At 44.8% G+C, this 13033-nt stretch overlaps 1 protein-coding gene across 1 annotated transcript in view; it reads left to right on the plus strand.

The window, feature by feature from the left end:
• LOC124788491 overlaps positions 1-13033 on the plus strand; it is a 540210-nt gene that overhangs the window by 338605 nt on the left and 188572 nt on the right. Inside the window, exon 4 of the mRNA XM_047255760.1 lies at positions 291-325. Within this exon, the coding sequence (XP_047111716.1) occupies positions 291-325 (35 nt within the window). The remainder of the gene's footprint in view (positions 1-290; positions 326-13033) is intronic.

Here is a 13033-nt window from a genome sequence, read left to right on the forward strand (position 1 = left end):
GTTGTGTTCTGCAGTTTGCCTTCGCTAATGTCTGTGGTATCGATTCACATGGCTAACATTGACGTGACACCGCGATCTTTAGACGATACCACAGTAAGATGAAAAAGTTGCTAAAGGGCGATTGCATAAAAACAGAGAGGCTAAGAAGTCAGGTTTGCCCCATTTGACGATTTCCAGTGTTACTCAGTGCTTCCTGATGTCAAGGTCGGAATGGAGAGGAAAGTGGAACTGTCGTATTATAACGCCTGTATTGAGGTGACTTCATGCAGTTGCGCACGTTTGTGTTTCAGATGGAGGAGGCTGGGACGGGCGCCGGCTGGTGGTGGTGAGGGGGGCGCGATGGCCGCGGCGGGCTGCCGGACGAGGTGTTGCCCCCTGCTGACGCAGCTGTTGCTGCAGCTGCTGCTGCTCGCCGCGCTCTGGGCGCCCACCCCAAAAGGTGTGTGCCAGCCTGCACGTTTACCTGCCCAGCCTGTTCTTTCATCCTAAAATAAAGACTTGATCTCATTATTTATCAATTAGGCAATTTCGACCCCATGGGCGTCTCTGCATTGCTTGGGCATAAAGCCATTATAGAGGGTTGGACAACAATATAGAAACACCGCCCAAATGTCGCGCTTGAACATAAATGCAGATGTTACCCAAGCCTGCAGGTTGCCCTGTTGTATCTGAGCATGAATGTCATGTGTACAATTTCGTCAATACATTGCAAGCATCAGTCGTGGTAAATGGAAATGAGCGTTTGGCGTCATTGGCCGGGAGGCCCCTTGCGGGGCAGGTCAGCCCGCCTTGGTGCAGGTCTCATTACATTCAACGCCACATTGGGCGACCTGCGCGCCTAATGGGAATGAAATGATGAAGAAGACAACACCCAGTCACTGAGCGTAGAAAATCTCCGACCCAGCCGGAAATCGAACCCGGGCCCGTAGGTCGGCTATCTGTCACCCTGACCACTCACAAGGGAACCTTCCCATCGCACCCCCCTCAGATTTAGTTATAAGTTGGCATAGTGGATACGCCTTGAAAAATTGAACACAGATCAATCGAGAAAACAGGAAGAAGTCGTGTGGAACCATGAAAAAAATAAGCAAAATATACAAACTGAGCAGTCCATCCCAGCATAGGCAACATCAAGGAAACTACGAGTTCAGGTGTGCCGTGGTCGCGTGGTTAGCGTGAGCAGCTGCGGACCCAGAGGTCCTAGGTTCAAGTCTTCCCTCGAGTGAAAATTTTCCTGTCTTATTTTCGCAAAGTTGTGGTCTGTCCGTTCGTTCATTGACGTCTCTGTCCACTGTAACAGGTTTAGTGTCTGTGTTTTGCGACCGCACCGCAAAACCATGCGATTAGTAGACGAAAGGACGTGTGCCTCTCCAATGGGAACCGAAAACATTTGGTCGCAAGGTCATAGATCAACCGATTCCTCCACGGGAAAACACGTCTGACATATTCTATACGACACTGGTGACGGCATGTGCGTCACATGACAGGAATATGTTGACGACCCACCTAAATTGTACACTTGGCCAATGGGTAAAAAGATTGTTCTACCTTGCCCGATTTAGGTTTTCTTCTGGATATCATAACCACTCCCAAAAAAGTGATGAAAACATAAGAGTTTGTCACATAAACTGCAACAAATGAATGCAACAGTTTCACAGTCGCACAGTTTTCCCTGTGCTCTGTCAAAACATATGTTTTTAACGTTTTCAAATTTTTCCGTCTGTAGACCGTCAAATCCTGCATATGTCCAAGCAAATCTGAACATGTCCTGGAATTTTGGAGAGCGAAATTGATTATGTGTGAGTGCCTGAAATTTGATAATTGACACACGATCACGTAAACAATACTGCTCTGTGTACCTGTGCAGCTTCGCAAAATCATAGAATTTTTTCACAAAGTATTTCATTTGCCGAAAACCTCTCATCGGACAGACAGATAATAATTGTCTGAAAATAAAAAATTAAACATTTCACTCCAGGGAAGACTTGAACCAAGGACCTCTCACTCCGCAGCTAACCATGGGACCAAGGCGCTACTGAGCGCACAGTTTCCCTGACGTTGCCTATGCTAAGCATAGACTGTTCAGTAGGTATATTTTGCTTATTTTTTGCATAGTTCCACACAACTTCTTCCTGTTTTCTCGATTGATCTGTGTTCAGTTTTTCAAGGCCTATCCACTGTGCCAACTTATAACTAAATCTGAGGGGGGTGCGATGGGGAGGTTCCCTTGTCAGCTATAGGGGCGGACTGTCAATCGTGATGAGAACAGTGTTCTGTGTGGTTGTGAGTGCATCATGTCGGAGCTAAGTGAATTCGACTCTGGGGGAATTGTTGAATCTCGTATGGTGCGTGCTTACGTAAACAAATAGCCGTGATATTTGATGTTTTAAAACACAACCAAACGAAGAGTTATGCCGCCTACAGGGAAAGAAGAAAAACATCATCCGCTAAGTCACAACGCGTAAGAATGTGTGTGTGGGTGATAGTGACAGACGGTCACTGAAGACGATTATGACGATAAATAAGGGAACGACAGACAGAAAAGTCGCTCCAGAACTGAATGTCGCACTCTCCCTCCCTGGAGCAGCAAAACAACACGAAGTCAGCTCCAGAAGCAGGAAAATGCAGGACGAGCTGGAATTCCAAAACCAGTCACCGAGAAGCAAAGTCCCGTACCAGGGAAGAGCAGTGCCAAAGCAATAAAACTGCAATGCGGAGCAATGGAAGAAATTTGCTCGGGTGTGTCTTGTTTAACGTGGCATCCAAATGGGCAAATTTACGTCCCAGAAGTAAAACACGGCGGGGGTTCGGTGATGATCTGGGCAGCCATATCGTGCTATTCCATGGGCTTCATGGTTACTCGGCAACGTCGCGTTATTGCCAGTGACTATATGACCATTGTGACTGACCAGATCCATTCCATTGTACAATATTTGTTCAGTAATGCTGATGTTCTGTTCCGAGACGGCAGGGCATCTGATCACAGCCCCCTTTGTCAAGCACCAGTTTTAAGAGCACGAGTATGAATTTTCACATTTTTGCTGGCCACCACAGTATCTAGATCTTAATATTATTAAGCCCTTGGAGGGAAGAGTACATGTTCGCTATCCACCTACACCACAGTAACCTGAATTTGGCACTGTTTTGCAGGAACAATGGTACAAGATTCCCTTGAGAACCATAGAGATGACTACGAGGTGTTTTGAATACCAACGGTTTTCCTACAACGGCAATCGTTTGCGTTTTTGGTGTTTCCATATTTTTATCCAATCCCTGTGCGATTGATAGTCAAGTATTAACCTCTGACCGGCTTTGAAATATAAACAAATTGCTTGTAACTTCGTGGCGTCTTCGTAGTAAGAAGACTTTGAAGGTTATGTAGCATTAGCCGACTCTCTGTTTCGTTCGTCGGTATCTAAGCAGCAAGGGATTGAATCTCCCGCCAGTTATATCGGAATAAGTCGCGCCTTCATATAGTAAACTCTATGAACAAAGTTTCAAACCAGGTTGCTATTGTGCCTGATGGATATATAGTGTTATATGTTATTTCACGCCGGTGACGAGGTACAGATAAGTAGAAAACCAAATGAACAGAGGTAACCCGCTTTCATAATGGCCGCCGTTCAACCAGGTTATCGTGTGAGGGATATTCAGACGGGAAAAAATGAGTTCCCTGATACAATCGCCGCTAAACGAGACATCATATGCATTCGTTTGCTGGTGTATAGAATCCTGCAGGAGACCTTCTCTTCAACAAGACAGTTCATCTCTCTATGGTACACTGACTGCATCAGAATCGTTTAAGAGATCACTCCCCGGGGATGGTGATGCTCGTATTTTTCCTTCCTCTCTCTAGATCCCTTGAAATTACTCCCTTTGAGCTCATTTAGGACTTCAGAAAGCGAGATGTTCGTAAAATAGGCACTACTCAGATGAACGTCCATGAGTTGTGATCGACAGTGTACCGATATGGCACAGAATTAGGGGTGGTCAACATTTCTGAAAACTATTAAAGTAAGTTACTGAGATGCACCTAACAAGAAAATACGACACTGCACGCGAGATCGCGCAAAGGAAAGCGGGTTATCACTATTACAGAAATTCTGGATAGCAGTGAGAACTATTCGGTTTTCATTACAGTGCTACATACACTGAAACGCCAAAGAAACTGATATAGGCATGCGTATTCAAATACAGAGATATGCCAACAGGCAGAATATGGCGCTGTGGTTGGCAACGCCTATGTAAGACAAGTGTCTCGCGCAGTTGTTAGACCGGCATCTGCTACAGTTGGAGGTTATCAAGATTTAAGTGGGTTTGAAAGTGGTCTTATAGTCGGCGCACGAGCGATGGGATACAGTTTATCTTTGGCAGCAATGAAGTGGGGATTTTCCCGTACGACCATTTCACGAATGAACCGTGAATATCAGGAATTCAGTAAAACATCAAATCTCCGACATCGCTGCGGCCGGAAAAAAAGATCCTGCAAGAACGGGACCAACGACGACTGAAGAGATTCGTTCAACGACACAGAAGTGCAACCCTTCCGCAAATTGCTGCAGATTTCAATGCGGGCCATCAGCAAGTGTCAGTGTCCGAACCATTCAACGGAACATCATCGATATGGGCTTTTGGAGCCGAAGGCCTGCTCGTGTACGCTTGATGACTGCACGATACAAAGCTTTACACCTCACCTGGGTCCGTCAAGGCCGAAATTGGGCTGTTGATGACTGGAAACATGTTGCCTGGTCGGACAAGTCTTGTTTCGAATTGTATCGAGTGGATGGACGTGTAGGGTACTGAGACAACCTCATGAAACCGTGGATACTGCATGTCAGCAGGAGACTTGGGCTGGTAGGCTCTGTAATGATTTGGAGCGTATGCAGTTGGAGTGATACGGGAACCCTGATATGTCTACATACGACGCTGATAGATGACATATACGTAAACATCTTGTCTGATCACTTGCATCCAGTCATGTCCATTAAGCATTCCGACGGACTTGAGAAATTCTAGCAGGACAATGCAACACCCCATACATCCAGAATTTCTACAGAGTGGCTCCAGGAACACTCTTTTTAGTTTAAACACTTCCCATGGCCAACAAACTCCCCAGACATGAACGTTATTGAGCGTATCTGGGATGCCTTCCAACGTGCTGTTCAGAAGAAATTTCCACCCCCTCGTACTCTTACGGATTTATGGGTAGCCCTGCAGGATTCATGGTTGCCTCCAACACTACTTCAGACATTAGTCGAGTCCATGCGATGCCGTGTTGCGGTACTTCTGCGTGCTCGCGGGGGGCCTACACGATATTAGGCAGGTGTACCTGTTTCTTTGGCAGTTCAGTGTTTTCGTTTCTAAAATTTCAATAATTTTAAACAACTCAGTACCTTTTGTGCCTTGTCACTTGTGAGAGGTGTGTCAGAACTCTCCGTTACATTGAAAACAATATTGAAATCTGCTTTTGCAGAACAGAGTGGATCAGGTTATAGTTGTGGAAAGGGGCCAAAATCAGTTACTGTCAGTTGCACAAAACATAAAAACTTTATTTTCGTAAAACACTTAATCACACATGCCTTAAAAGCATTCAAGAACAATACGGCTGAAAGCCTGAACACAACTTATTAAGATTGCCGTTGAGGAATACACACAGCTGAAAGCCTTAGTTACTAAATTTTACATAAAAACTCGGCTTAAGGCCACAAACTGGAGATAGAAGAACTGAAGGCTTAAGGCCAAGAATTTCAGATAGAGAAGAAAATTTTAAAAGGTTTTAAAACAAGTGACGTTTAAAATTTTAATTTAAGATGGCTGAAGGCCTTTTTTAAAATGTTTCACGAAAAGTTCGGCTGCAGGCCACATACTGGTATACACACAGCTGAAAGCCTTAGTTACTAAATTTTACATAAAAACTCGGCTTAAGGCCGCAAACTGGAGATAGAACAACTCAAGGCTTAAGGCCTGGATAATAATAAGGATTTCCAATGGGCAAAATTCCCCTTTTTTATAAAAAAATTAGTTTAAGCAAGACTCTTCAAAGTTTTAATTTAAGACGGCTGAATGCCTTATCTTAACATTAAAACAAACTAAATTAATAGACGGCTGAATGTCTCGCACAGTACCTGAGGCTACAAGAAAATCACAATCTAAAACAACTGAACAGTGGTGCTCAGAAGTGCTCCAAGTATCGGCCTGACGAGGTAACTAACATAAGTTTAGGTGAGACAGGCAGCCAAGCGTAATACTAAGTAATCGGATGGGAACCCGACCAAGGGACGGCTGAAGGACCCATCAACAACCTAATCAATTCCTTTCCGACAGCACTAAAATGGAAAAATCAGCAAGGACGAAGATACGAGCGGCACTACGTTTTGAAAATTGGCGTCTAAATACAGTCAAGAGACAATAACGACTCCAAAATATGAGCAACACCAAAGGCTGTCTAACTACACGCCTTGCCGGACAGCATCGACACGGCGAGGAAAAACACACTGCCAGAAAACTACGCTAACAACCAGGGCAGGTAACTGGAAGTTAATGGCCACAAGGCAGAAGATACCACTGGTGCACTTCACTAATAAGTATCAACCAATTCAATAGTTAAACACCATACAGGAAGACGGCTGCAAAATATCGACGGCTCCAACGCACCATATGTTGCTGCTTGCGAGAACAGATCAGAAAGCAACATACGGCAATGAACGAAGCGAAGAGATGTGGCTCAGATTTCATAACAGGTTATCTGATCACTCAGCTTCAGAGTCCAGGTTCGGTGGGCGGCGAACTTAGTAGCTCTCGCAGCTGGCGCCTCACAGATCCGACCACGCATGCACGCCACCAGCGGTTCCGGCCTTAACCGCGCCGCAGAGACTTCCTCGCTGCTCTGTCCCAGCTGACCGACTGCCTCACACAGCACACACGGAAATATAAAGATGATACAACAGTACTAGTATCTATAAGCGCTGCTGCTGCCACAGACGGAGGCAAGTCAGCAACTCGTTATGGCAGTAACTCAGGGAGAAATAAGACTCCCAGCGTCCTTTCAGACTTGTCAGAGTACCGGAGGAGCTGCACTCCTGCGTTTGTTTTTACCTCTTTATTTTACGATATTTTAAACCAGCATCCCGATCATGTACCAGTATTTACGGATGGCTCTAAACAGGGGTATTCTGTTGGTTGTGCTGTTGTTTTCCCTGATCGAGTCGTCAAGTTACGGCTTCCTGCTTCGTTTACCATCTTTGATGCCGAATTGTTTGCGATCTTGCGGGCATTGGAGCAGATGAGATGTGTTCCCAGTCTTAAGTTTCTCATCTGTTCTGACTCCCTGAGTGCCCTTCAGACCATGCAACACTTGTACCCAGGGGATACGGTCGTCCAGAACATCCACGATGCCCTACTCCACCTGCAACGGCAGGGGAAGGAGGTTTCTTTCTGCTGGGTGCCGGGGCACGTGGGTATTAGGGGAAACGAACTGGCGGATGTGGCTGCCAAAGATGCATGTTCCCTCCCTCACGTTGTTGAATGTGCCGTCCCCCTCCATGTTGTTACCTCCCTTTTGCGTTTTCGTGTTATGCGTCAATGGGAAGAGGAGTGGCTGGCAGTCGGTGAAAATAAGCTGCGTCTGGTCAAGGCCACCACGCGGCCATGGCGTACGTCCTACCAGTCATGCAGGCGGGATGAGGTTCCCCTCACTCGCCTCCGCATAGGGCACAGTCCCTTAACGCATGGTTTTTTACTCCGGCGGGAGGACACCCCAATCTGCAGTGCTTGTGGCGTCCAAATTACTGTCCGCCACATTTTACTTGACTGTCCTTTATTCTCTGACCAGAGGGCGGTCGTTTCCTTGCCACCGGATTTGTCCTCTATTTTGCAAGACGACGCTACGACTTTGGTTAAGGTCTTACGGTTTTGTGTCCTGTCCAATTTGTTGCCTCGGATTTTAGGGAGAGGATTTTAATGTGCTGCTGGGTGACTGGCTCATCCAGGTTTTAGGTAAGAGGTCCGCCAGTCACGATTACCTACTTGTTTCACTTCTATTTCTGTTCTCTTTGTCTTGTGTTTCCTTTCCTTTTTTAGAGCGTTTCTTCTCTTGTTTTGCCTCTGTATGTGAGGATTTGGAACTACGTCCGGTCTGTGTCCTTTAGCCGTTCTCCTTGTTCGCCGTCCGTCTTCGTCCCTTCACCGCATGTGTTCCTGTTTCTATGCGTTTGGGCGCTGATGACCATGCTGTTTAGCGCCCGAAAACCTCAAACCACACACACACACACACTCGATTGTGACTAATGCCAAAGAACAAGGCATCAAAGCGAGTCGGCCACGGCCCGAATATAGTCAGCTTAAAAGCAGTTGCAGGGTTAGGTCCACGATTGTTAGTCCGAGTTTGCAATAAACTCATGTTTTGCTTTTTCGCTACGCTTACGAATTTTACCTTGAATTCCATTTTCAAACGTAGTTAAGCCATGTAGATCTTTCCTGGCTATATAACTGAAATCAGGCATTGCGTGTAGTAAGATTTGGCATCACTGACGTTCCTTTTAAGATGAAATTAAAGTTTCCGATGCAAGATTATCACTTTCACTTACATGAAACTAACTAGCCTATTTGATGACGACTGATACGTGTTCACATCACCGAGGCTGACTGATGACTCGTCCAAGCCTAGTACTAGATTCTGACTGTGTAAGCTTTCTATAAAAAAAACTGTATGTATGTGAGATAATTGAATCTATTGAGTTCATAAACTTTCTCCCCCTGTAACGTGTACCTTAGGTATCGTATTCGATTGCTGTGGAAAATTGACTCCTGGTTGGCCCTATGTGGCGCATGTGAACAGTGTGTTGAAATAAAACTTTAAACTTCATGATATTAAAAATTTGAAATAAAGAAAATGAATCTAATTAAAAGCAAAAGACAGTAATTGTGTGCTCGATGAAAACAACAGAACTCAGTATCAAAATACAATATGAAGTGCAACGTTTGACTTGGAGTATCAACAAATATAAATTACTGCTCTGCTCAGAACAAAATAACTGTTTTAAATAACCAATACTGTTCACTGCAAATTAATCTACATGCTAGCACGACACGTGACAAACCTGACTACGTGAGATCTGCTCTGAAATAAAAGTGACTTACCTCTTGCTCTGCATGATGTTTTTGTGTCTAGAGTACAGACGTTCTCGAAAGCAAATACAGGTCAGCAGGTGCAGCAGCTACTGAAAAATATGCTACTTGCTGCTAATATCTTTCTTTTTGCTTGTCAGAAACAAACTGTGACCTTGTGTAGCGTAAGGTGCAATACACGCACGACAAAATTATTCAAAAATTAACTAACAATCATGGACGGGAGTTTTACTTTAAAGAAAATCGGTCATGGGAAATCAGACTGTGATTACTGACGAAAATTTTACTCAACATGGCAAATCTCTAACAATTACAAAATTTTCTCATTCGAAAATAACAGACATTTCAATTTCGTTATTTGTGATATAAAGAAAAACAAAGACATCTAAGTACCACTAATCATGAAAGTTATTAGTTATATGAGGGCCGCGCTGCTGCTACGGTCGCAGGTTCGAATCCTGCCTCGGGCATGGGTGTGTGTTCTGTCCTTAGGTTAGTTAGGTTTAAGTAGTTCTAAGTTCTAGGGGACTGATGACCACAGCACTTAAGTCCCATAGTGCTCAGAGCCATTTGAAGTTATATGAGGGACAAAGGTTTCCTTCAGTTAATAGTTCTGACAAACAAACATTTCATTTTCGCGTATGTCTTTGTTACCTTTAAAAGTTTTCCAAAATCTTCTGCATGAAAATACAGAACGAGAAAGCATTATAAACTAGTTTTCATATCCATAATAAAATATTCCAGATAACTTCTCACAGATTCACAAAAGACAGATATTATTCTCTGAAAAAATTCAACTGCTCGCTACTAAGCCTCAAGTAAGACTGCCCCAGCGCTCCACAACTAACTAACTAGCTAGTCAACCGCAGCAGAAAACATATGAGAACGTTTCCCATGCAGGGCACACTTTCGTGAGAGCTCAGCCATTCTCGCGGCTGTTTTGAGAGAATTTTATTCAACGTTCTTTCTTTAGATTGTTTGTTACCATCGTTACAAGTAGCTGCCCTTCCAACCGGTGATACATAATGCTGCGATAGCCTTTCAAAACCTGAAGAATCCTTAACCATTCGAAACACGTTATTTTTAATAAAAATAACTTTGCAACCAAAACTGTCTTTTTATATTACATATATAGGATTACAGAATCATTTAATTGGTTTAATGCCAAGTCAGTCCGCAGCTCGTGGTCTCGCGGTAGCGTTCTCGCTTCCCGAGCACGGGGCCCTGGGTTCGATTCCCGGTGGGGTCAGGGATTTTCATCTGCCTCGAGATGACTAGACGTTGTTGTGTCGTCATCATCATCATGCATCCAAATGGTTCAAATGGCTCTGAGCACTATGCGACTTAACTTCTGAGGTCATCAGTCGCCTAGAACTTAGAACTAATTAAACCTAACTAACCTAAGGACATCACACACATCCATGCCCGAGGCAGGATTCGAACCTGCGACCGTACCGGTCACGCGGTTCCAGACTGAAGCGCCTTTAACCGCACGGCCACACCGGCCGGCGCTCATGCATCCACATTATGGTCGGAGGAAGGCAATGGCAAATCACCTCCGCTAGGAACTTGCCTAGTACGGTTGTGCGGGTCTCCCGCATCGTCCCTTACGCTCTGTCAAAGAGTATGGGACTTCATCATCATCATTGGCAAGTCAAACTTTAAATATTATTGCAGGGTATTATGCTTCTTAGTTCCAATTCAGAAACGTGAGTCTTTCAGTGTGCTGTCACAGTTTTCCCAAAGTCCGGGCCAGGTGTCATAACCATCTGCCTTTACTTTCATTAGTGGGTAAAGGGCCTTCCATCAGCTTGCAACATTAGAGCAGCAGCGAATACAGTTCTATATTTGCAGTGTAGCATACGCGCCAAAGCTGCCTCAGAATTGTCTCACAACGTATTACGCACACATAGAAACGTGTGGTCAGGATGTTGCTCGTGTGCCTGGAAACGCTACATTCCAACCAATCATTGAGGCAGCCGTCTTTCAATAACAGGTCCGCCTGTGCTGTGTGTACTTGTGCATCTGCAACGGCTTCACTACCTCGTAATTTTCGTAGGCCTTATGTGCGGCAGCTATGTCTCGTTAACAGCTTTACTCGGCCAAAGCTGCACTCGTCGCTGGAACACGCTCAGGTTATCTCCTAATATGTTGTCGGACAACATTTTGCCCGGCGTAGAGCAGCAAATTCGACGTGCCACATACTCAGCAGCTCGTTGAAAGTACGCTGCATAAATAATGAGCCATTTTGTCGCCACGATAGCAGCCCACATTTGCCATGGTGTTGTCTGTGCAGGATTTTGTCCACGAACTGCTCTCTCGATTATGTTACATATATGGTCCATGGGATTCATGTCGGGCGATCTGGATGGCCAAATTATTCGCTGGAACTGTCCAGAATGTTCTTCGAACCAATCACGACCAATTGTGGCCTGGTGTCATGGCGAATTGTCATCTATAAAAATTCCATCCTTGTTTGGGAACATGAAGTCCACGAATCGCTGAAAGTGGTCTGGAAGTAGCCGAACGCAACCATTTATAGTCAATGAAGGGGTTCAATTGTGAACCGTGGATTTAATTTCAAACAATATTCTTAAAATTTATCTCATTTACTAGCGATTCGTCAATAACATTAACACATTTAATCACACTAGGTGAGCGTGGAAGTAGTTGCCAGGGAGTAACTGATGAAATCAAAATCAAATTGCTTTTAACAAATCGGAATTTTATTCCTAAAAGCCTTTTTTTTTTTAAAGAAACAGATTTAAAATTATAAGCAGAAAGCACCCTCTAAATATCAAGTTACAATTTATTCAGAGGCAGAAAGAAACAAATTTTTGAGTGTATGACCTTCCGGGCTGAGAACCTTGCCGCTCCTTTTGACACGGCCATAGTCACGACCACTCACAACAACGTCTGAAAGACTACACTGGTACAAATCTGCAACACACGAGATTACCTTAAGGTAAAATTTTTAACAATTCACACAAGCACACAAACTATGCACCCCGTAGGAGGGATGGAAATGGTAAAAAACACTAAAATTAAAATATTAACTTGCCACTGAAGGTGCAACTTTACCTTAACTTCTAAGAAAAGTCTTACGGTGAAAGGGTGGCAACTTTATATACTAAAATGGTCATTTAAATAAAAGCCTTTAAAATTCAATCATATATAAAATTCTACAAGGTTGGCCAAACAAATTAAGATGCTCTACAGTACACAGATACCGCCTCTCAAGATGATAGGCAAGATCAAAACATATTTCAGGTTTTAGGCCGTTACACTCCAAGCAATAAATCCGTTAACACACCAAATCCGACAAACATGACAGAAGTAGCTCCGAACGACAGACAGAAACTGCCTAAAAAATTCGGACGAGAGACAGACGAGCAAGCTGGCAACGAGAGACAGACCAAGAAAACAAGTAGCCTTTAACAAGAGTAAATCACACAACATATCAGCAATCACTTAACTTCTAATAACCTGCGATTTCTCGAGATGACCTGGCGCAGCACCCCCAAATCGCTCTCCCGAACCGTCCGCTGCCAGCCGCTTCAACAGACGCAGGAAGGCGTACCGATCTCCCGTCTTTCCTGGCGCGCACCAATCGAGCGACTGCCCGCTGCTCCGTCCGCGACTGCTGCTCCGTCGCGACTGCACTGCTGGTGCGTCTCCCACTCACTTCCAGACACACGACGGCGGAAATACTGGCTCGGACCCAACCATGCAGAGGAAATACGCCCAATGGCAAAACAACATCCCTGCACCAGGAAAGGACCGAGCCAACCTCCACAAGATGGTAACAGAAGGGGCCCAGAAGCGCTCGGAGAATGTTACACCATAGCGTCGCAGCTCGCACCGGCCAGACTTTTGTCGTGGGTTGACTCCTGTTGCTCTCCTGCCG

This window comes from Schistocerca piceifrons, chromosome 3, assembly GCF_021461385.2.
Source record: "Schistocerca piceifrons isolate TAMUIC-IGC-003096 chromosome 3, iqSchPice1.1, whole genome shotgun sequence".
Taxonomy (NCBI): Eukaryota; Metazoa; Arthropoda; class Insecta; order Orthoptera; family Acrididae; genus Schistocerca; species Schistocerca piceifrons.